The 23,805-nt window shown below is 48.2% G+C and overlaps 1 protein-coding gene across 5 annotated transcripts in view; it reads left to right on the top strand.

Annotated features, from left to right (window-relative positions):
• The window catches only part of MARK4 (microtubule affinity regulating kinase 4), a 79,504-nt gene that overhangs the window by 34,698 nt on the left and 21,001 nt on the right, over positions 1-23,805 (top strand). For all 5 annotated transcript variants that reach the window (XM_079985393.1, XM_079985394.1, XM_079985392.1 and 2 more), the window contains exons 2-11: positions 811-1,077; positions 3,937-3,990; positions 6,855-6,903; positions 7,081-7,146; positions 10,219-10,289; positions 12,201-12,257; positions 12,712-12,948; positions 15,990-16,109; positions 19,050-19,149; positions 22,244-22,353. In XM_079985393.1, the coding sequence (XP_079841519.1) occupies positions 811-1,077; positions 3,937-3,990; positions 6,855-6,903; positions 7,081-7,146; positions 10,219-10,289; positions 12,201-12,257; positions 12,712-12,948; positions 15,990-16,109; positions 19,050-19,149; positions 22,244-22,353 (1,131 nt within the window). The remainder of the gene's footprint in view (positions 1-810; positions 1,078-3,936; positions 3,991-6,854; positions 6,904-7,080; positions 7,147-10,218; positions 10,290-12,200; positions 12,258-12,711; positions 12,949-15,989; positions 16,110-19,049; positions 19,150-22,243; positions 22,354-23,805) is intronic.

The following is a 23,805-nucleotide window of genomic DNA, read 5'->3' as shown; positions in this document are numbered from 1 at the left end:
CACAAACGTTATTTTAAACAGTTTTTTTTCAACTCGTTATATATCACTCATTATATATTGTATCAATTGGTATGCGGGTGGTGCTGTGGGTTAAACCACAGAGCCTAGGACTTGCCGATCAGAAGGTTGGCGGTTCGAATCCCCACGACGGGGTGAGCTCCCGTTGCTCGGTCCCTGTTCCTGCTAACCTAGCAGTTCGAAAGGATGTCAAAGTGCAAGTAGATAAATAGGTACCGCTCCAGCAGGAAGGTAAACGGCGTTTCCGTGTGCTGCTCTGGTTTCGCCAGAAGTGGCTTAGTCATGCTGGCCACACGACCTGGAAGCTGTCTGCAGTCAAATGTCAGCTCCCTCGGCCAGTAAAGCGAGATGAGCGCACAACCCCAGAGTCGCCTGCGACTGGACTTAACTGTCAGGGGTCCTTTACCTTTACCTTATACAGTCATATCTCGAGTTACAGACACTTCAGGTTACGTTTTTTCAGGTTACGGACTGCTGAAACCCAGAAATACCGGAACAGGTTACTTCCGGGTTTCGCGGTTGCGCATGCGCAGAAGCACCAAATCGCAACCGGCGTGTGCGCAGCTGTGGGTTGCGAATGTGCATCGTGTACGGATCATGTTCGCAACCCGAGGATCCCTATATTGTATCACATGTGGTGATGGACTTGCAAGATAACAAAATATATTGATATATTGTATCACATGTGGTGATGGATGTGCAAGATAACAAAAGCATTCTGGGAAATGATATATCCTTTGCCCCTTCGTATGTAACGTCTCCGTCTTCCTTTTCTACCCCCCCCCCCCCCAGCACCAGCGCTGCCCGGTGGTCACCCTCGACCCGCCCCCCGCCCCGGCGACGCCTCCGCTTTCCCCGCAGCCCTCCACCCTGGCCAGCAGCCGCTCGGAAAAGGGCTCGTCATGGTCCAGCCGCTCTCTGGGCGCTCGCTGCCGCAACTCCATCGCCTCCTGCGCCGACGAGCAGCCGCACATTGGCAACTACCGGCTCCTCAAGACCATCGGAAAGGGCAATTTCGCCAAGGTCAAGCTGGCCAGGCACATCCTGACAGGAAGGGAGGTAAGCGGGGGCCGGAAGGGGTGGGGTGCAAGGATGGGCAAGAAGGGTTGATGGATGGATGGATGGATGGATGGATGGATGGATGGATGGGTTAGGCTCACTCGCAGGCCGCTTCCCACCAGCATACAGCAAGCATTCGAAACATCGAAATGCAAGCAGGTGAAGCACCGAGCACGTCAGCAAATTCCAAAATCAACAACTTAACCGGCACAGAATAAATTGAATTGCACATACACATACACATATTTTCTAGGTTTAAGTACAACATACAGTGGTACCTTGGTTTGCTGATGGGATCCGTTCCAGAGCTCTGGACGGATCCTGAGGAATTTGCAACCAGAGGACCTTGTTCTGCGCATGCGCACAGCGCAATTTAGCGCTTCTGTGCATGCGGTGAAACCTGGAAAAACACTTCCTGGTTTGCCGCGGACGTATTCCAAAGGACACGTAACTGAAGGTGACCGTAAGTAGTAATATGCTGTTGTTATGTGGGTGAGGCAGAAGGGGTCTCTGGAGGAAAAAGAAGGGGGAAGGTTGCCTTTGGCAGGAGCCTAAAAACACTCCTTGCAGCAGGAAACCTTGTTTTGTGGGCTGCCGCAAGACTGGGTCACTGTGTCCCCCTCTCAGGGAACCCCAAAGCACAGGACTCCGGTTGCCGATTTATAAACCAGCTCATAGCCTACTGAAGCAGTGCGGAACAAGCCAAGATAAACTGCTGAAGGTTACTAACTCAGTGAACTAAAAGCAATAAAACCCTTTCTGCAATTGTAGCAGTTAATATTCCATAAAATGACTCCGGTCACACTCCAAGGGAAGCCTTCTCGTACAAAATGTCTTGAGCAGACACCTAAGATAGCAAGGCGCTTGTTGAGTCTTGGTTCCCGGACTGATGCTGAAAGTCCTTCCGTTGCCGCAGTTCTCGCGCCGCCAAATTTTGGAGGTGGCGGCTCTTTGTATCTTCTCATGGAACCTCCAGCTTCACGCGCAGTCTATCTGCAAGAACAGGATGCCAGGCTAGGCGGGCCTCTGGGAAGCTGGGTCGCTTCTTTGTTTGTCCAGAACTCACGCCCTGCCTTCTGTTGCAAGGGCCCTGATTATCACAAATCAATGCATAGAACAAGTTATCGGAAATACCAAATGCAGCGGTACTTCTGGTTGCGAACGGGATCCGTTCCAGAGGCCCGTTCGCAACATGAAAAGAGCGCAACCCGCAGCAGCGCGCATGCACATGCGCGGTTGAGATTTGCCACTTCTGCGCATGCACATGACGTCATTTTGCGCTTCTGCGCATGCGCGTGCGGCGAAACCCGGAAAGAACCCTTTCCGGTACTTCCTGGTTGCCGCGGGACGTAACCCGAAAGAACGTAACATGAAGCGGACGTAACATGAGGTATGACTGTACTTTCAGGGTCTGTCAATTTCTCACACAGACCAATATTGTCCCAGCATTTCTAAAAGCCAGTCTTCACCTGGTCTCTGCTGCTGCACCGGGTGGGTGCCAGCCTGACCTGTGTGTGTGTGTGTGTGTGTGTGTGTGTGTGTGTTCCACAACTGGGGTGCCAATCCTGAGGAGATCCTCAAGATTTCACTTAAGGCCAGAAATCGGCTTCAGTTTATTGTCCCGCACAAGAAGAGCTTAGCGGACCAGGCCAAAGCGTCTTGCAGTGGCCAAATGCCCCAAAGGACCTGGGAATCTAGGTAGACTGCGCCTGAATCTGGAGGCTCCATAACAGCATCAGAAGAGCCGGTCCTGTTCTCACAGCCTGAATGTGAAGTCTGCAAGGCACAGATTCAAGCCCCTGCCCAGCTTACCCTTCTGCCAGGGAGAGTTAGAGCAGTTAATGCTGCATGTGCGAATGGCGTTCTGGGTCCTCTGCTATCGAGGCACCCCAGAGCCACTTTCAGCCCTGGGGAGAGGTGATCGGTTGTGCCCCAGGACCAATCAGACACGGTCTCAGCACCCTCCCTGGCGATGTTTTCTGGGGGGAAGGAGTGGAGGGGGGGAAGGAGTGGAGCAAGCCTCAGGTGTGTCTGTCTTGAGTGACTTATAGGTGGCGAGGGGGCAGGCGTATAGGGCTCCACCCTTAGCCACTGGCTACTTCTGGGGCTGGGGGCAGTCTAGATGGGGGTGGGGGAGGGAGAATGAGGAAAGGCAGAAAGGAAGGAGCAGGTGGAAATCACCGGGGGGGGGGGGGGAACGACGACTGGATTTGGAAAGGAGGATTTAGTGAATTATTGCTGGCAGGAACCAGCTATTGCACAGCCTTTTAAAAAGCTTTTATTTATACGTTTCAAGTTTATACATATCATTAGTTTTACAATCAATTGAACATTTCAGAGTTTGACTTCCTTCCCCCCTCTTTCCGCGGTTCGTTAAATGTATTTTTTTAATACCTTCTGTGTATCCAAATTGATTTGATTTGCTCATTTAATTATCTGCTTTAAATATACACTCTTATGAAACTGCAGGTTATTACAGTAACCCTGCCAGTGTTTTTATCTGTTTGCAATTTATCTGTAAATATCCAATAAAACCCTTTCCATTCTTTTATATAAAAAAAGTTTGCTATCTTGATTTCTTATTCTTCCCGGTAAGTTTCACCATTTCTGCATATTCCATAAGTTGTTTTTTTTAATCCGTTTTTCCTTTGCTGGGACATCTGCCTTCTTTTCACTTTTCGGCCAGTAGCATTCTTGCTGCTGTAGTAGCATACATAAGTAAATTTCTATATACAATTCAGGTCGTTCTGTCCCTATAATTCCCAAAATTGCATGGCCTTTCTCTCTCTCCCCCCCCCTCGCCCCCAGCCACCCCCACTTTTTCACCAGATTGATTTTCTGGCATTTCATTTCTTCCAGGTGGCTATAAAAATAATCGACAAGACGCAGCTGAATCCAACGAGCCTCCAGAAGGTGTGTTTGTTTGTTGTTGTTTCAACCCCCCCCCTTTGATCAGAATTGTAGAACTCTAGATTTGCAAGGGACCCCCAGAGTCATCTAGTCCAACCCCTTTGCAGTGCACGAATGCCCCAAAGGGTGTTTTGGCCGGGGAGGGGGGTAAGAGGCACTAAGAGGCAGAAGGCAGCTGGGGGGGGCGGACTCTGGAGGTGTTAATAATAATAATAATAATAATAATAATAATAATAATAATTTATTTGTACTCTGCCCATCTGGCTGGGTTTCCCCAGCCACTCTGGGCAGCTTCCAACAAAGATTAAAAATACATCAAAATGTCACACATTAAAAACTTCCCTGAACAGGGCTGCCTTCAAATGTCTTCTAAACGTCTGGTAGTTGTTTATCTCTTTGACATCTGGTGGGAGGGTGTTCCACAGGGCGGGTGCCACCACCGAGAAGGCCCTCTGCCTGGTTCCCTGTAGCTTTGCTTCTCGCAGTGAGGGAACCGCCAGAAGGCCCTCAGCACTGGACCTCAGTGTCCGGGCAGAACGATGGGGCTGGAGACGCTCCTTCAGGTATACTGGACCGAGGCCGTTTAGGGCTTTAAAGGTCAGCACCAACACTTCGAATTGTGCTCGGAAGCGTACTGGGAGCCAATGCAGGTCTTTCAAGACCGGTGTTATATGGTCTCGGCGGCCGCCCCCAGTCACCAGTCTAGCTGCCGCATGGCAGAAGAGGGGCCCAGAAAATGGCAGAAGAGGCGTCCAGATCCATTCCTTTCCACCTCGTGGTGGCCAAGAATTGCGGAACTGCAGAATTGAGAGGGACCTCCAAGGGACATCTAGTCCAGCCCCCTCCCACCAGATGTCAAAGAGAACAACAACTACTAGACTTTTAGAAGACATCTGAAGGCTTTTAATGTTTGATGTATTACGGTATTTTAATATTTTCTTGGAAGCTGCCCAGAGTGGCTGGGGAAGTCCAGCCAGATGGGTGGGGTATAAATAATAAATTAATAAATTATTATTATTATTATTATTATTATTATTATTTGGTTCACACAAGTGCTTCCCCCCCAAATAAATAAATATGTTTAGGGTTACTCTCATTTTGACTCAAGGCAATCACCATTTTATAGTTCAAATTGGGAAAAATAAATACAGTAAATGGACAAAAGTGTGAAGATTCACAAAATGTTTAGGGGTATGCATACCCCTGCGTACCCCCCCCCCCCCCAGGAAAGAAAGCACTGGGTTCACGGGGACCCCGTTCTCTCTCTCTCTCTCTCTCTCTCTCTCTCTCTCTCTCTCTCTGGGATCTCTATCTCCCTCACGCCACTGACCCCCACCCCACCTTTCCCTCCACTGGTGTGCTCATTGCCAAAGACACCCATCGCTCTTCATTCCCCCCCCCCCCGCTTTCTGCCCCCCCTTCCCTAATTAGCGCCTGGAGTCCAAGTTGGTCGCTGTGGTAACGCCACCTCCTGCCAGCATCTCGCTGTGGGGGAGGTTGTGGGGGGTGGAGCTGCTAATTAGCGGCTGGATTTTCCAGGCCAAATGAGCTTGGGGAAGATGGGGGGGGGGGAGAGATGGATATTGAAGGCTTTTCCTCGCCCCCCCCCCTTTTCAAATTAGTCATTTCCCCTGGCAAGGGGCTGGGGGAAGCTCCCTGTTCAATCCAGTCTTCCCAGTTGCAGCCAGATTGACACTCCCAGCATCCATTTGCCTGGGGGGGGGAGGCCCTTTACTCCCTTGAAAGCCTCTTTCCTTCTCTCCCCCACCCCCGAAACTCATCTGCCATCCATCTCACAGCTCCCTTTAAGGGGAAAACCCCCCATGAAATGGGTGCTCGCTCCCCAACTCCCACTGACTGCCCCCATTGATGGGTTTCATAAACAGATCGCATTCCTAATCCTGACATTTAATTAAGAAATTCGTAGGACTGAGCTGTGCTGAAGAGGCAGTGTGGGGTAGTGGTTAGAGCGCACAACCTGGGAGAGATCAGGGTTCAGATTCCCCCAACTCGGCCACCTTGAAGCTCACTGGGAGCAAGCTTCTTTTCTGCTGCTCTAGAGGTGTGAAGTGACTCAAACACTTAATCCAATACCAAAGGCAAGAGGGCCTCTGAGCATGCGCAGAATGTTTTTTGTTGCTGCTGCCACTGCCAACTTGTCAGGGTTTGCCAGGATTATGGGGAGAGGCTCCCATGTTAAAGGTCTCTCGCCTTGGCACCTCTCCTCTTTAGAAATTAATCCCTCCTGCCAGCCGCCTTTGGAATAAAGGTAAAGGTAAAGGGACCCCTGACCATTAGGTCCAGTCGTGACCGACTCTGGGGTTGCGGCGCTCATCTCGCTTCACTGGCCGAGGGAGCTGGCATACAGCTTCCGGGTCATGTGGCCAGCATGACTAAGCCGCTTCTGGTGAACCAGAGCAGCACACAGAAATGCCGTTTACCTGCCCGCTGGAGTGGTACCTATTTATCTACTTGCACTTTTGACGTGCTTTCAAACTGTTAGGTTGGCAGGAGCAGGGACTGAGCAACGGGAGCTCACCCTGTCATTGGGATTTGAACCACCAACCTTCTGATCAGCAAGCCCTAGGCTCTGTAGTTTAACCCACAGCGCCACCTGCGCCTTGGGAATACCTAAGAGTGAAGTATCTGTGGGGAGGAAATAACTGCCTCCAAAGCAATTTTGAGAACAGAGTTTACTTGGGGAGGAACCCCACTTCCATTCCGAAAAAAATCATTTTCCCAAATACAGTACGTTCTTGCAATGGGAACATGTCCAAAATGTGTGTTTGTGTGTGAAAACATGCGGCGACCGGCCCTTGGAGAGAATGACTTGGCTTAACCCACTTTCCTCCTCCCGTTTTTTGCAGCTCTTCCGAGAAGTCAGGATCATGAAGGGTCTGAATCACCCCAACATCGGTAAGAGAGCCGGGAGCCTGGAAAGAGGTCCGGCTCCGTTCACAATGTCAGCTGCCTTTCTCTTATGGAGCTTGAAGGCAGAACCAGGAGGGAGGGAGAGGGTCGTGTTCAAGAAATCCAGGCAGATCTTGCTCCGTGGAATCCGGGGGCTGAAATCTCTCTCTCTCGCTGTTGCAGTGAAACTCTTTGAGGTGATCGAGACGGAGAAGACACTCTACCTAGTGATGGAGTATGCCAGCGCAGGTGAGTCTGGGGCATGTAGCATTCCCAAAACAAGGAAGGATTGGGCTCTGATTAATAAAATACACACAAGGCTTGACCAGCAGGACTCTGGGTTGTTGTTGTTTAATGGTTTAGTCGTGTCCAACTCTTTGTGACCCCCTGGACAAGAGCACGCCAGGCCCTCCTGTCTTCCACTGCCTCCCGCAGTTTGGTCAAACTCACACTGGTAGCTTCGAGAACACTGTCCCACCATCTCATCCTCTGTCGTCCCCTTCTCCTTGTGCCCTCCATCTTTCCCAACATCAGGGTCTTTTCCAGGGAGTCTTCTCTTCTCATGAGGTGGCCAAAGTATTGGAGCCTCAGCTTCAGGATCTGTCCTTCCCATGAGCACTCAGGGCTGATTTCCTTCAGAATGGAGAGGTTGGATCTTCTTGCAGTCCAGAGGACTCTCAAGAGTCTCCTCCAGCACCATAATTCAAAAGCATCAATTCTTCGGCAATCCGCCTTCTTTATGGTCCAGCTCTCACTTCCATACATCACTACTGGGAAAACCATAGCTTTAACTATATGGACCTTTGTTGGCAAGGTGATGTCTCTGCTTTTTAAGATGGAGGTGCCAATAATAATTCCTGTCCACCCCTCGGCCCAGGTCGTTTTATTCACAAAAAAACTTTTTACACAGTGTTCGTAAGAACCAATCAGATTTCTTCTGAGCATTACAAATGTCCCCCACGTGGGACAAAGTTAAAGTTAAAACTACAAAGAAACTATTTCCTACTGAAGCATGCATAGTAGTCCAGAGTAAATAAAATAGGAATAAAAGGAGGAATGCATCCAGGAAAACCCCAGAGGTTATAAACAGGAATAAACAGGAGAGACAGGATGGCAGTATTTACCATCTCTATGTGAACTCTCTTCCTGGCCCTTCAAGGTAAAGGTAAAGGACCCCTGACCATTAGGTCCAGTTGTGACCGACTCTGGGGTTGCGGCGCTCATCTCGCTTTATTGGCCGAGGGAGCCGGCGTACAGATTCTGGGTCATGTGACCAGCAGGACTAAGCCACTTCTGGCGAACCAGAGCAGCGCACGGAAACACCGTTTACCTTCCCGCCAGAGCGGTACCTATTTATCTACTTGCACTTTGACGTGCTTTCGAACTGCTAGGTGGGCAGGAGCAGGGACCGAGCAACGGGAGCTCTCCCCGTCGCGGGGATTCGAACCGCCAACCTTCTGATCAGCAAGTCCTAGGCTCTGTGGTTTAACCCAAAGCGCCACCCGTGTCCCATTCAAGATCTATCTAAAGATTAAACTATATCAAAGTAACCTACTATCTTTATGTACTGAGGATGCCTGATGACGCAACTGTCCTGTATATCAGAATGCTTATACGTGCCTGTCATGTAGAGAAAGCAAATGTCAGAGGTGAAGAGGCCTGTGGGATTCGATCAGAAACTATTGTCAATGAATAAAACCCAGTCAACGCATTGCCTTCATAGCAGACACAATGGCTTGCTCCATATTTCGTAATTCCTCATAGCAATCCCACCTGACCCCCACACTCTCGATATTTGCACCCCTACAGGGGCACAGTTTCTTTCTTTCTTTCTTTGGCGATCCCTCGTAGCCGAGTAAGATTGTCTTCCATAAATATGGATTTTAACAATGAGTCCGTAAGTGACTGTGGAGGCCAATTCTGGATCCTCATGTCCTTCCACAGTGGGGACATTGGTTCCTGGGTGGGAGTTGATCACGATGTGGATTTACCAAGCGTGCCTTCCTCTTAGCATGTTTCTCCCTTGCGTCCTGCGTTCGAGTGTCTTCAAAGCCCAGGACACCTTTGCTCAAGGCTGTTCTCCAACTGGAGCACTCGCAGGCCAGTGTTCCCCAGTTGTCAGTGTTTATACTACAGTAGTGCCCCGCAAGACAAATGCCTCGCAAGACGGAAAACTCGCTAGAGGAAAGAGTTTTCCGTTTTGGAGGTGCTTCGCAAAACAAATTTCCTATGGGCTTGCTTCGCAAGATGAAAATGTCTTGCGAGTTCCTGCGGGGTTTTTCCCCTTTCCCACCCTTTTCCTAAGCCCTAAGCCGCTTATCAGCTGATCCGCTAAAAGCCGCTAAACCGCTAATAGCGCTAATCCAATGGTTACTTTTATTTATGATTATTTGGCAATGATTTATAGTAGCTGTTGAGTCAACTTCTGACCAGTCCTCATTTGCTGATATTTTGAGAATTAATTTCATTCCGTGCCATAATATTCTAATGGATTATCGAATATCACGTTATTCAGTGTAAGTTGTTTATTTTAAGTCATATTTTTAGACATTGTTTTGCGTTGGATCGGCTTGTTGGAGGACGTGGGGGTCTTTGTTCTATATTTTGTTTTTTCTACGGCTTGCAAGACGCCTGGTGTGCAGCTAGGGATTATTAGGAGAGGAATGGAAAATAGGAGTGCCGATATCATATTGCTGTTGTGCAAGGTGTGCAGTTCTGGTCCCAGTAGAACTGGGAAAGGTTCAGCGAAGGCCACCCAAATGATGGAGGGGATGCAGTGAGTAAGAGGCGAAATTATGGAAGTTTTAAATGACAATTTTAGGTTATATTTTAGTGATCAAGATTTAATACATATTTTTAACTGCCGCTATATCTGTATTGTCTCTGTTATACCCAATTGCAATTCAATGTATTCCTGTTGTGTTTTGTGATTTTCCTGATATTGTAAGTGAGCTGGAACTGGTCTGTGACCGTAATGATAAAATTCAATTCATTGATGGAAGTTTATGAAAAGTGGGGAGGGGAAAAGTGGAGAGGAGAAGTTTTTCTTCTTTTCTCATAATACCCACATTTAATTAGGCTGAATGTTGGAAGATGCGGGACAGATAAAAGGATTTTTTCCCCATGCAGCACATAGCTAACCTTTGGAACTCCCTGCCACAGGAGCCAGTGGTGGGCACCCACCTGGGTGGCTTTAAAAGAGGAATAGACAAATTCATGGAGGAGGAGAGGGCTTCTCATGGTGACTAGCCAGGATGCCACTGGCCTGATCCTGCAGGCTCTTCTGATGTTAGCCTAACGTCCTTTTCTCTCCGCCTATAGGAGAAGTCTTTGACTACCTGGTTTCTCACGGGCGCATGAAGGAGAAGGAGGCTCGGGCCAAGTTCAGACAGGTGAGGGGAGGAGACCCCAGCCGGGGGCCCGGTTGCTCTTTGGGTGCCAGGAAAGGGGCAAGGGGTGATTGGCGGGGATGTGGCTTGGCTGATGTTTTGGGGGTTTTTTTAAAAAAAAAATTTAATCATTTTTTCAATACAAACAACAACCACAAACAACAGAAACCATAATAACACCAATAACTTGACAATTCAGATTTGAATACACAGATATACCTATGACTACACCATTTTTTCTTTGCATTTTATTTATTTATTAACATTCTTATATTACATTGGTAAACATTGTCATATTACATTACAGGACTTACTATAATATAATTTCCAACATGTATACAAAAATTATATACAAATTTTATATACCTGACAAGAAAATGAAACAACAAAAAAAGAAGGAAAGAACAAAGGAAAAAAAAAAACAATTCCCCCCCAAAAATCATATACATACCAACACACTAGACTTCCTGTCTTTCCCATTGTATATTCCCTTTTTTACAAATGAATGTTCTCTTATTATTGTATATTTCTTTAAATATTATCTAATACATTCCTATATCAATATGTGCTCTTAGTCTTATTTCTCAACTCAGTCTGGCTCCAACATCAATGAAACGCTAGCATAGATAGCGAACCTTTACTGTATTTTTGAACATATGTTTTATATCTATCCCACTTTTCCATAAATTTTTGTTTTGAATTGCCTCTCAGGGTATTTGTGACTACACCTTTTTAACAATATTTTCCCACCACTCTCTCCTCCCACCACTATCCACCTTATCGCTTAAATATTCCTTCCAGATTTCTTCATATTTATCTGTTCTTAATTTGCGTCAATTCGTTCGTATGCAGCTAATCTGTCCATATTATCAGTGGATAATTGCGGCTCTTCCAATTCATCAAAACAAGTTTTTTTGCTTCTTATATAGCACGGTACATCCATTTTTTTATTTTTTATTTTTTGACCCCTTGCAATCTCCCATGTATTCCGGAATATAATTTAGAATTAAATTCAATTCCCCTAAATAACAATTTCTTTTTGGCTGATGTTCTGGGGCAGAGAGGATATGAGACACTCCCTGGTCCAGATCCACCCCCTATGGCTTTCTCACGTGGCCAAAGATTGATTTCCTTTCTCTTTCCAGCCGAGGGGGCGGGGTAAGGATTGATCCTGGAAGCCTGGCCTGTTTTGCTTTAAAAGGGGGGCACTCACGACTCTGGATGGGGGGGAGACAGAGGGAGTGTCATCTCTGCAGGAAGTGGGAGAGCCTTTCAGGGATCTTTCCCACCCCCCCGGACATTTTCACCCACCACATTATCTCCCGCTTGGACTACTGCCATGCGCTCTACGTGGGGCTACCTTGAAGGTGACCCGGAAACTACAACTAATCCAGAATGCGGCAGCTAGACTGGGGACTGGGGGCGGCCGCCGAGACCATATAACACCGGTCTTGAAAGACCTACATTGGCTCCCAGTACGTTTCCAAGCACAATTCAAAGTGTTGGGGCTGACCTTTAAAGCCCTAAATGGCCTCAAAGGCCCAGTATACCTGAAGGAGCATCTCCACCCCCATCGTTCTACCTGGACGCTGAGGTCCAGCGCCGAGAGCCTTCTGGCGGTTCCCTCACTGCGAGAAGCCAAGTTACAGGGAACCAGGCAGAGGGCCTTCTCGGTGGTGGTGCCCGCCCTGTGGAACGCCCTCCCACCAGATGTCAGAGATAAACAACTACCTGACATTCAGAAGACATCTGAAGGCAGCCCTGTTCAGGGAAGTTTTTAATGTGTGACATCTTTATGTATTTTTAATCCTTGTTGGAAGCCGCCCAGAGTGGCTGGGGAAACCCAGCCAGATGGGCGGGGTACAAATAATAAATTATTATTATTATTATTATATTTCTTCTTCTCGCTCCTAGATTGTCTCGGCTGTGCACTACTGTCACCAGAAGAACATTGTCCACAGGGACCTGAAGGTGAGGGGGCTCTGGGCTGCTCCCCTCCATTTCCTCCCCCTCCCCTCCACCCTGTCCCAGTAACTACGATGCCATGAGCACCACGTTACTCAGTAGAACAGTTGGGCTGGCGAAATTCGGGTGCAAGCCTCTGCCCTGGACTTCACAGAATGGTCCGCAGCAAATCGCTCTGCCTCCATTCCTCCATCTGTAAAATGGGCATAATTATTACCCTGTCGGATGAGCAGGGCAAACAGAGAGGGGCCTTCAGCAGTTTATCTGCTTCGTGCCGGCTCTTAAGAACCCAAATCCAGGTACCCCAAAGCTGATTCAGATTCCTAGAATTTTTCTGTGCCCTTTGCCGTGCCGGGGGTTGGGCTAGTTGACCTTTGGGGGTCCCTTCCAACTTTCCAGCTCTGTCGTTCTGTGACTTCATCGTCCGTTCTGTGACTCTCCCCTCCGCCACCAAAAACAGGCCGAGAACCTTTTGCTGGACGCCGACGCCAACATAAAGATCGCCGACTTTGGGTTCAGCAACGAGTTCACGCTGGGCTCCAAACTGGACACGTTTTGCGGGAGCCCCCCCTACGCCGCCCCGGAACTCTTCCAGGGCAAGAAGTACGACGGTCCCGAGGTGGACATTTGGAGCCTGGGGGTCATCCTCTATACGCTGGTCAGCGGCTCCCTGCCTTTCGACGGGCAGAACCTCAAGGTGGGGCAGAGTGGGGGTTACGAGGAAGCCTTGAAGGGGGAGGTGGGGGGTTATGGGGCCGGAGTCAGGCCCGGCGGACTCTGGGGTCTCCCAAGCCAGAAGCAGAGATAGGGTGGGGGCAAGGAGGGGGTCCATTTGGGCCCCTTGAACTTTTCTCTTTTTGCAGACAGGTGTTGTTTTTTTCAGGTTAAGAACCATTTTATTCGAGTTTGGGGTTTTTTCCATACATTACAGGTGAAACTCGGAAAATTAGAATATCGTGGAAAAGTTCATTTATTTCAGTAATTCAACTTAAAAGGTGAAACTAATATATGAGATAGACTCATGACATGCAAAGCGAGATATGTCAAGCCTTTATTTGTTACAGTTGTGATGATCATGGCATACAGCTGGTGAAAACCCCAAATTAACAATCTCAGAAAATTAGAATATTAAATGAAATCAGCAAAACAAGGATTGCAAATAGAGCAATATTGGACCTCTGAGACGTAGAAGCATGCATATGTACTCAGTACTTGGTTTGGGCCCCTTTTGCATCAATTACTGCTGAAATAAATGAACTTTTCCACGATATTCTAATTTTCCGAGTTTCACCTGCATATTATCTCCTTCCAATTTTTACATTTCCTGTACAATTTTTTCCTTTCCCTCCCTCCCTTCCCACCCCACCTCCATATCCATATCCATTGGAAGGGTTCAAACAATTATCCTCAGCCACAGGCATAGCGTCTTTAGTTTCCACCGAATGTCTTTTGTTCCAGTAGTTTTTATCCATTGAAGATATGGGTTCCATCTGTTCCTTATCGTGGTGGACTTGACCTTCCACATTGTTTCCTGTGACGTTACTGCGACAAAGTCCGACTGAATAAGTTGAAACAAATAATTATTCCATGCCTTTACTTGCAGACAGCTTTGTTGGAATAGCGTAAGGGGTTCCTCTTCCCAAAAGCTTATCCTGCCTCCCCAAACTACACTTCTCCCCTGAATTGTACAACATCCTGGCTTTTGTGTTCTATGTAATGGAAATGGTTCCCAAATGAATCTTTTACAGGGTCAGACTTCAGAACTCCTCACCTGTTGACATCAGGCAGGTTGCCTTCACTGTACTCCTTCCTGCTGAAAGCATATTTATTTAGGCAAAGTCTACCCAGACATAATAATAATAATAGTAACAACAACAACATATTCCTGTAATAAAAAGGTAAAGGGGACCCCTGACCATTAGGTCCAGTCGTGACCGACTTTGGAATTGCTGCGCTCATCTCGCTTTACAGGCCAAGGGAGCCGGCGTACAGCTTCCGGGTCATGTGGCCAGCATGACTAAGCCGCTTCTGGAGAACCAGAGCAGTGCACAGAAACACCGTTTACCTTCCCACTGGAGTGGTACCTATTTATCTACTTGCACTGGCGTGCTTTCGAACTGCTAGGTTGGCAGGAGCAGGGACCGAGCAACGGGAGCTCACCCCGTCGTGGGGATTCGAACCACCGACCTTCTGATCGGCAAGTCCTAGGCTCTGACATAATAATAGTAGTAACAACAACAACATATTCCTGTAATAGATTATTATAAATAAGAATACATTTATTATTACATTGTCACTGGTCATTTCATTGTTTTATCCATTTTGTGAACCCCTTCAGAGTTCATTTCTTTTTTAATGATCACGCAGTACGTAACTTTTATGAAATAAACAGGTAAAAAAAGACCTGAAACAAAAAGATGAGGAATCAGAGAAAGGAATGACTCTGTGACGAAATGTGAAAGCCAGAGGTATTGTGCACGTCTCGCCCAGATAATGCCAATTCTTCTGCCTAGCATCTCTTTTATTTTATTTTTGTTTCATAAAATTTGCAGACCGCTTGGTTATAACAACCCTCAGAGCAGCTTGCAAAAGAGATTTCGGAAATAAAGCTATCACCAAGGAAGATGAACAGAAATTTAAAACTTTTGAAAACTCACACCAGCGTTCTAAACATCCCAGCGGAATTGTCTAAAGAAAATTTTTTTTTTGCAGAGACCAAATTATATCATAGTTACTATATTTATTCAAATCCCACCTTTTTCCCAGACCAGGAATCGAGGATAGTGAAGGCACTTACCTGATGTCAATAGGCAAGGAGTTCCACAGGGCAAATCCCTGAGCGCCGAGATGTTACAGGCCTCGCTCCTGTCAGCAATCGTGCTGCAGCATTCCTTAACCACCGACGACCCCAGGCTGTGGCTTATGGGGTGGGAACCAGTGGCGGTGGCACCCACAGAGACTGGAAGCACTATTAACTCCTTGCGGGTGCCCTTCCGCACCCCAAACCTCCCGTTTTTCTGCTGGTATAGGGCCAGGCTGACCCAAAAGTGGGGGAAAGGAGAGTGAATTCTGGGCTGCATCAATTCTGGGTTGCATCAATAGGAGTATAGCATCTAGATCAAGGGAAGTACATTAATAGTGCCACTGTATTCTGCTCTGGTCAGACCTCACCTGGAGTACTGTGTCCAGTTCTGGGCACCACAGTTCAAGAAGGACACTGACAAACGGGAACGTGTCCAGAGGAGGGCAACCAAAATGGTCAAAGGCCTGGAAACGATGCCTTATGAGGAACGGCTAAGGGAGCTGGGCATGTTTAGCCTGGAGAAGAGGAGGTTAAGGGGTGATATGATAGCCATGTTCAAATATATAAAAGGATGTCACATAGAGGAGGGAGAAAGGTTGTTTTCTGCTGCTCCAGAGAAGCGGACACGGAGCAATGGTTCCAAACTACAAGGAAGAAGATTCCACCTAAACATTAGGAAGAACTTCCTGACAGTAAGAGGTGTTCGACAGTGGAATTTGCTGCCAAGGAGTGTGGTGGAGTCTCCTTCTTTGGAGGTCTTTAAGCAGAGGCTTGACAACCATATGTCAGGAGTGCTCTGATGGTGTTTCCTGCTTGGCAGCGGGTTGGACTCGATGGCCCTTGTGGTCTTTTCCAACTCTATGATTCTATGAATTTGAGGCAGGATGGGGGAAACAGGTTTGGATATTACTGACGCTTCCACCTGCTCAATCCAGGAGCTGCGGGAACGAGTCCTTCGTGGCAAATACCGCGTGCCCTTCTACATGTCCACGGACTGCGAGAACATCCTGCGGCGCTTCTTGGTCCTGAACCCCTCCAAGCGCTGCACCCTGGAGGTAGGAGCACCTAAGATGGCTGGGTGGGGGGGGGGGAGAAGAAGGGCTTAGTGAGTGGGCCTGGTGAAGATGGCCGGGGGGCGGCGGCTGAGCCACGTCCCAAGGACCAGGGCTTTACTGTGGTGAGGGGGGGGGGGAGAGAGAGAGATTCCTGCACTGAAGATTGAGGTTGAATCCTGATGAGACAGAAGTACTGTTTTGGGGGACAGGGGGCAGGCGGGTGTGGGGGATTCCCTGGTCCTGAATGAAATAACTGTGCCCCTGAAGGAGCAGGTGTGCAGCCTGGGAGTCATTTTGGAATCACAGCTGTCCATGGAGGCGCAGGTTAATTCTGTGTCCAAGGCGGCTGTCTACCAGCTCCACCTGGTACGCAGGATGAGACCCTCCCTGCCCGCAGACTGTCTCGCCAGAGTGGTGCATGCTCTGGTTATCTCCCGCTTGGACTACTGTAATGCACTCTATGTGGGGCTACCTTTGAAGGTGACCCGGAAACTGCAATTAATCCAGAATGCGGCAACTAGACTGGGGACTGCGAGCGGCTGCCGAGACCATATAACACCGGTCTTGAAAGACCTACATTGGCTCCCAGTACGTTTCCGAGCACAATTCAAAGTGTTGGTGCTGACCTTTAAAGCCCTAAATGGCCTCAGTCCAGTATACCTGAAGGAGCGTCTCGACCCCCATCGTTCTGCCCGGACACTGAGCTCCAGCGTCGAGGGCCTTCTGGCGGTTCCCTCATTGCGAGAAGTGAGGTTACAGGGAACCAGGCAGAGGGCCTTCTCGGTAGTGGCGCCCGCCCTGTGGAACACCCTCCCTTCAGATGTGAAGGAAATAAGCTGCTATCCTATCTTTAAAAGACATCTGAATGCAGCCCTGTTCAGGGAAGTTTTTAATATTTAATTCTGTACTGTTTTTAACATTTGATTGCGAGCCGCCCAGAGTGGCTGGGGAAACTCAGCCAGATGGGCAGAGTATAAATAATAAATTATTATTATTATTATTATTATTATTATTATTATTATTATTAGGGTGGACTAGATGGCCACTGGGGGATCCCTTCCAATTCTACCATTCTTTGATTCCATAAGAGCCTGCTGGATCAGGCCCAGTGGGGCCCATCCAGTCTGGCAGCATCTTGTTCTCCCAGTGGCCAAGTGCCCCCGAAGAACCTAGGGATCTAGAAAAGACTGGAAAATATTTATTGAATACATGGGGAATAACTGTGCACAGCTGATAATGCTGGCAGCGCTGAGATCAATTCAACAGTTACGACGGACGTAATAATGGAATACCAAATGGGGGATAGTTTGTGTAAAACACGCAGGGATACAGGATGTGTAAAATGAACGATGGGAAGAGAAGAAAGGAAGTCGTTGATGTTGTAAGGAGGTAAAAATGAGTGTTTTAAATGGTAAAACAGATAATTGGATAAAAATTATATAAAATAAAAAATAGATAGATGGCCTCTGGGCCATAAAAACATAAGAAAAGCCAGGCCAAAGGGGGCCTCCTCTTAGTCTAGCATCCTATTCCCACATTGGCCAACCGGGTGCCCATTAGGAGAAACCCGCAATCAGGATCCGGGTGCAAAAGCAACTCTTGCCTCCTGCCATTTCTGGTGACTGGCATTCGGAAGCATTGACCCTGGAACCGCTGCTTGCTTTTTCTTCCCTGTTCTCTAAGCCATTGCTTGAGACATTGCTTGTTCCCTGGGGGAGAACGAGGGGGCGCAGCTGGTGCCCCCGCCTCCTCCTCCGAGCCACAATTTCACCCCCCCAAGACCCATTCTCCAGCTCCATCTTCTGCCCTCCAACCCGTTTCGCCTTACAGGAAGCTGCTGCTGCTGCTGCTGCAAGAGGAGACCTTTAATTAGCTAATGTCTCCGTGGGATCTGGCCCTGCCCACCCGCCTCTCCCTCTCCCCCCCCCTCACGGATGGCTGTAATTAGCCTAATCGACTCAGGGATAATTATACCGCGTGTCAGGGAGGCAGAGAGCAGCCTCAGCTCTCTGCCTGCCTGCCTGCCTGCCTGCCTTTTCCCCCAGCGTAATTCGCAGGCTTCGGGGGGGGGGGGATGCTGAGAGATGGGGTGTGGGTATCCTGAGTGTGTGTTGGGGGGTGTCTTCTTTGCCGAGGGGGTCCCTTCTGGCTAAAGATCTCAGAGCCTCTGCTTTCCTGAGTCCAGATGTTGTTGTTTTTAAAAGGAAGCTGTCTTATTCATCGTCAGGGCGTTGATCCATCTAGTGCAATACGTTCTTCACTGGCTGGCAGCTGCTCTTGAGGATTTTTAAGCAGAGAGCCTCTTCCAGCCTTACCTGGATTTGAACCCGAAACCCCTTCTGCTTGCAAACCAGATGCTCTGAGCTGTGGCTCTGTTGTTGTTCATTTTATTTTATTTAAAGCGAGTTTGTGCCTGGAGCTATTTTGTGACGATCAAGGGTGCCCTTGAGCAGGTGCAGAGTGCCTCTCCCTCACGGCTGAGCTTGCAGGAATTTGAACCGCGGTTCCCAAAGCGCAAGCGATACATGGGGTGGCCTAGCAGAATGCTAAGATGCATGTTGGGTGCAAACAATTTTGAGGTGCAAACGATTTCGTAAACCTGCTAGCAGTGGATCAAGTCCAACTGAATGAACGACTTCAGCTGAATAGTTTTCATTGGGCTTTGAATAAGCGTGCAATTAATTGTGGCTGTTCTGGATTTTATGGTGCTGTTGCCTTCCTTGATGTGCCATGCAAACGGCTATTCCGAAAAATGCTTTTTTATATATAGGTTAGGGTAGAGCCACTGGGAGTGAGTCTGTGGAAACCCCCCCCCCCCAAAAGTTAGGGAGCAACTGGGGTTAGAGAGGAAGGGGCTTACAGGCACTGACGGAGGGTGTGTGTATGTCTAGGCCTCCCCTTCTCGCCAGTCCCTTTCACGAACGCTCTTCTTCTCCGCAGCAAATCATGAAGGACAAGTGGATCAATATTGGCTACGAGGGGGACGAACTAAAGCCGTATAAAGAGCCGGAAGAGGACTTCGCAGATGCCAAGCGCATTGGTAAGGGTGTGTGGTGTGTTTTCACTGGGTATGAAACAGCAGGTGCTGCCACACTCAAAGACAGAGTTCTTGCAAATGTGGACCCTGCAACAGGGTCAGTTCTGTTAAGTTGTGGGTGAACATATCAGACGACACAGCAATTCTTCAAACAGCTCTTGTTTATTCACAGGCCAGAACAGAACTGAACTGAAGGGTTCAGCCAGCCTGCTTATACAGAGCTCCACTAGAACACAACAGTAACCATTTTCTGTAACTATCCAATCACTGAACGTCACTTTCAATCCCTTATTTGCATATGTGGACCTGAGGGAAAACTATCTACAGTATCCCCCTGCTGGCCCAGGGTGAGAACTTCAGTACATAACAGGTTCCACACTTTGAAGCAGTCGGGGGACAGGGGCTGGGCTGGTGTGGGGGACTCCCTGGTCCTGAATGGGGTAACTGTGCCCCTGAAGGACCAGGTGCGCAGCCTGGGAGTCATTTTGGACTCACAGCTGTCCATGGAGGCACAGGTCCATTCTGTGTCCAGGGCAGCTGTTTACCAGCTCCATCTGGTACACAGGATGAGACCCTCCCTGCCCGCAGACTGTCTTGCCAGAATGGTGCATGCTCTGGTTATCTCCCATTTGGACTACTGCAATGCCCTCTATGTGGGGCTACCTTTGAAGGTGACCCGGAAACTACAACTAATCCAGAATGCAGCAGCTAGACTGGGGACTGGGAGCGGCCGCCGAGACCATATAACACCGGTCCTGAAAGACCTACATTGGCTCCCAGGACGTTTCCGAGCACAATTCAAAGTGTTGGTGCTGACCTTCAAAGCCCTAAATAGCCTCAAAGGCCCAGTATATCTGAAGGAGCGTCTCCACCCCCCATTGTTCAGCCTAGACACTGAGGTCCAGCTCCGAGGGCCTTCTGGCAGTTCCCTCCCTGCGAGATGTGAGGTTACAGGGAACCAGGCAGAGGGCCTTCTCAGTGGTACCTGCCATGTGGAATGCCCTCCCATCAGATATCAAGGAAATAAATTACTATCTGACTTTCAGAAGACATCTGTACAGGGAAGTTTTCAAGGTTTGACGTTTTATCGCGTTTTTAACATTCTGTTGGGAGCCGCCCGGCGTGGCTGGGGAAACCCAACCAGGTGGGTGGGGTATAAGTAACTGATGATGATGATGAGGTGATTTTGCAGGTAAACTGGTCCCAAATTGTTACAGGCTCTATACACCAGTTCCTATCCCAGGCTACTCTTTGTATAGAAGGTGATAAACAGTCCAAGGTAACGAAAGAGTTTTGCAATGTGAGGGGTCCCCTCTGCTTTGGATTTTTTTTAAAGCCAGTCCCCGAGGAGTTCTTGTGTTTCAGGCATTGTGCCGATTTTGTTTCCTTGTTTATTTATTCCACAAGTGCCCTTCGCCCTACCATTTTGCCAGACAACTACCCTTCAAGTTCTCCAAAGGCCTGGTTATCCTCAGCCTGGCTGCTGGGAGAAGAGAACTTACTAAGGACTTAAAGCTGCAAATTTAATATTATCTCCCGTGAAAAGATTGAGGAGAGCTAGCTGCAGGCATTGGGAGACATTTTGTCCAGTAATTAAGCAGTTGGTCCCTTACCTTTCTCAGCCTGATCTGGCCACAGTGATCCATACGACGGTCACCTCCAGGCTTGATTATTGTAACTTGCTCTACTTGGGGCTTCCCTTGAAGCTGACTCAGAAACTCCAGAGGGTGCAGAATGTCGCAGCGAGGCTCCTTACGGGGTCCTTGCCATGGGATCGCATTCATCCAGCGCTTTACCAGCTGCACTGGCTCCCAGTGAAATACAGGGTCAGGTTTACGGTGCTGGTTTTGACCTTTAAAGCCCTATGGAGCCTAGGACCCCTGTACCTACAGGACCGCCTCTCCTGGTCTGCCCCACGGAGGACCTTAAGATCCACAAATGACAACACCTTGGAGGTCCCAAATCGCAAGGTGGTTAGATTGGTCTCCACTAGGGCCAGGGCCTTTTCAGTACTGGCCCCAACTTGGTGGAACGCTTTGTCACAAGAGACTAGGGCCCTGTGGGACTTGACATCTTTCCGCAGGGCCTGCAAGACAGAGCTGTTCCGCCTGGCCTTTGGTTTGGACTCAGTCTGACCCTTATGTTTCCCTCCCCTTATGGTTTTGATCTATGGGCTACTATTAAAATGAGGCTGCATTTTAAAATATATTTTCACCTGTATTTTAAATTGGTTTTTTATTTATTTTATTTTTTTATTGTAATTTTACTGGTGTTAGCTGCCTTGAGCCCGGCTCTGGCCGGGGAGGGCGGGGTATAAATAAAATTTTATTATTGCTTTTTATTTGGACGAACACTTCCTCCCAGAACTGAAGAGAGTCATCGAAATATAGGATTGTAGAGTTGGAAGGGATACCGAAAGGTCATCCAGCCCAACCCCCATAATGGAGAAATCCTGACTAAAGCATCCATGACCAACCTCTGCCTAAAAACCTCCAAGGAAGAAGGATGTGCCAGCTTTTAGAAGAGCCCATTTACACCAAATGGCTCTAACTAACCCTCAGAAAAACCCTTCCTATCGCTTGTTATTCTCTGCATATTGTAGAATTGTAAAGATCCTTAAATTATCTGTCTATTTTGTTAACAATCAACAAATTTGTGTTTGTTTATTCAAAACCTGCCAGGGAGTCCAATTCATTTTGTTGTTGTTTTTAAGTAATTTGTAAAAAGTTCCCATTCTTTTTTAAAGTCACAGTTGTCCTTGTTGAAAAATCAGAGAGAAGAGCTGAGGGAAGTCTTGGGGGGGGGGGTGAAAATGGGGGGTGGAATAAGAATGAAGATGATATGTTTTGATAATTTGCTATGTTGAAATTCTTAACAAAAAAATATTTTTTAAAAAAAGAAAAAAAGGAAAATCCTTCCTAACATTTAGCCAGACTCTCCTTCCTTGCCACTTGAATCCGTTGGTTCGGATCCTGCCCTCTGGAGCAGCAGAAAACACCTTCTAACTTCCTCCATCTGATCCACCTTCACTTGTGTCACGTAAGTTGGTGACTTAGAGCCTAACCTTCTTCCCCGTCTCTTTCCTCTCCCTGCCCAGAAGTGATGGTGGGCATGGGCTACACCCGCGAAGAGATCAAGGAAGCGCTGACCAGCCAGAAGTACAACGAGGTTACGGCCACCTACCTCCTGCTGGGCAGGAAGAACGAGGTGAGGCCTGGGGTTACACAGGCGGGGTGGGGGTGTTGCAGGAATTTATGTCTAGGTTGGGGGGTTGCCCCTCCAGCAGATATCGTGCACATGCAGCCCACTACCAAAATCAGCACAATCGCTTTTGTGACTTGTCCCCACAAAACACTTCATCGCAGTTTCTTCCTGTCTATTCAAAGGGCCTCTGCTGCACAATACCAAACGTAATAATTCACTGATCAATGTGTTTATGTACTGGCTCACTGGGAAAACTTCAGAAATTCATCTAGACATGTGAGCTCAGCTCCTCAGCAGCCCCTCTGCCTGAGGGATAATCCCTGGCATCCTGACACCTGAGTGCCAGACAGGTAGCCATTCCAGAAAGAACAAACCCAGATGAAGACAAAAGGGTGGGGTTAACTTGGCTGGGAAACAGGGAAATGTAAATATCTCTTTTGCTTCACTTGATGGGTGTTTGGTGGAGGGCAAGGAGAACCGTGGGGTAGGGTCCAGGATGCTCAGATTACTGCCGCCAGACCTCCCCTTTCATGATGTAACAGTGATGTATTAGTGATGTAGTTTGGGGCGGGGTGTAACATGGGGAATAGCAGCTAATAAAAGTTTGGGTTCTCTTTTGTTTGGGGCTTCCATCTTGTTCCACCTGGTGGCAGGTGGGAGTCCTGTGTCGACAGTCTTCAATCAAGACCAAGCCTCCTGGCTGCTGTTTTGCTCTGGTATTCCTGGCTGGGGTCCTTGTTTTTTTGCCCAAGGAAGCCCTCAGATTTCTCCGTTAATGGGGGGGGGGGAGAGCTCCCTCCTCTCCAGGACACCCATGCAAGGGGGAATCCTGCACAGCTGCAGGATGAGACCCCTAAAGCCACACCGGAGGAGCAGCACCTTTGTCAGGACTGCCCTCTCCTCTTCCTCCTCCATGAACCTGCCTAACCCTCTAGAGAAGCCACCTTGGTCGGTTGCCATTCCTTCTTCCTGTGGCAGGGAGTTCCGTAGTTCAACTTGGCGCAGCACACACACAAAAAAAGGGGGACTTCCTTTTCTCTGTCCTGAATTCTCCAGCATTCTGCTTTTTCCAGATGTCTGTGAGTTCCAGTGTCAGGAGAGAAAAGATATCCCCTCTCTCTCTCTCTTGTTTCCCCCATGCCATGTGCTGATTTATCCTTTTTTAGAAAATTAGCTTTTATTAAATATTTTCTTGTGTAACGAAGAAAATTGCATGTAGCGCCTCCGCGTTATGCGGTTTGGGGGGAAAAAACAGAGGAGAGAGGTGGCAGGAATAACGATGTTTCATGCTATCGTGTGGCATTTATGCAGGACTTGTGTGTTAGTGTGATGTGGATGGGTCCTTGATTTATACAGTGGTACCTCTGGTTGAATTTGAATTTTGAATTCTGGTTGAATTTGCTTTTGAATTATGGTGCTGGAGGAGACTCTTGAGAGTCCCATGGACTGCAAGAA

The sequence above is a fragment of the Podarcis cretensis genome (assembly GCF_951804945.1).
Source record: "Podarcis cretensis genome assembly, chromosome: 8".
In the NCBI taxonomy this organism is placed as follows: Eukaryota; Metazoa; Chordata; class Lepidosauria; order Squamata; family Lacertidae; genus Podarcis; species Podarcis cretensis.
The sequence above is the reverse complement of the archived record's forward strand: the minus strand, read 5'-3'. Positions and strand labels throughout refer to the sequence as shown.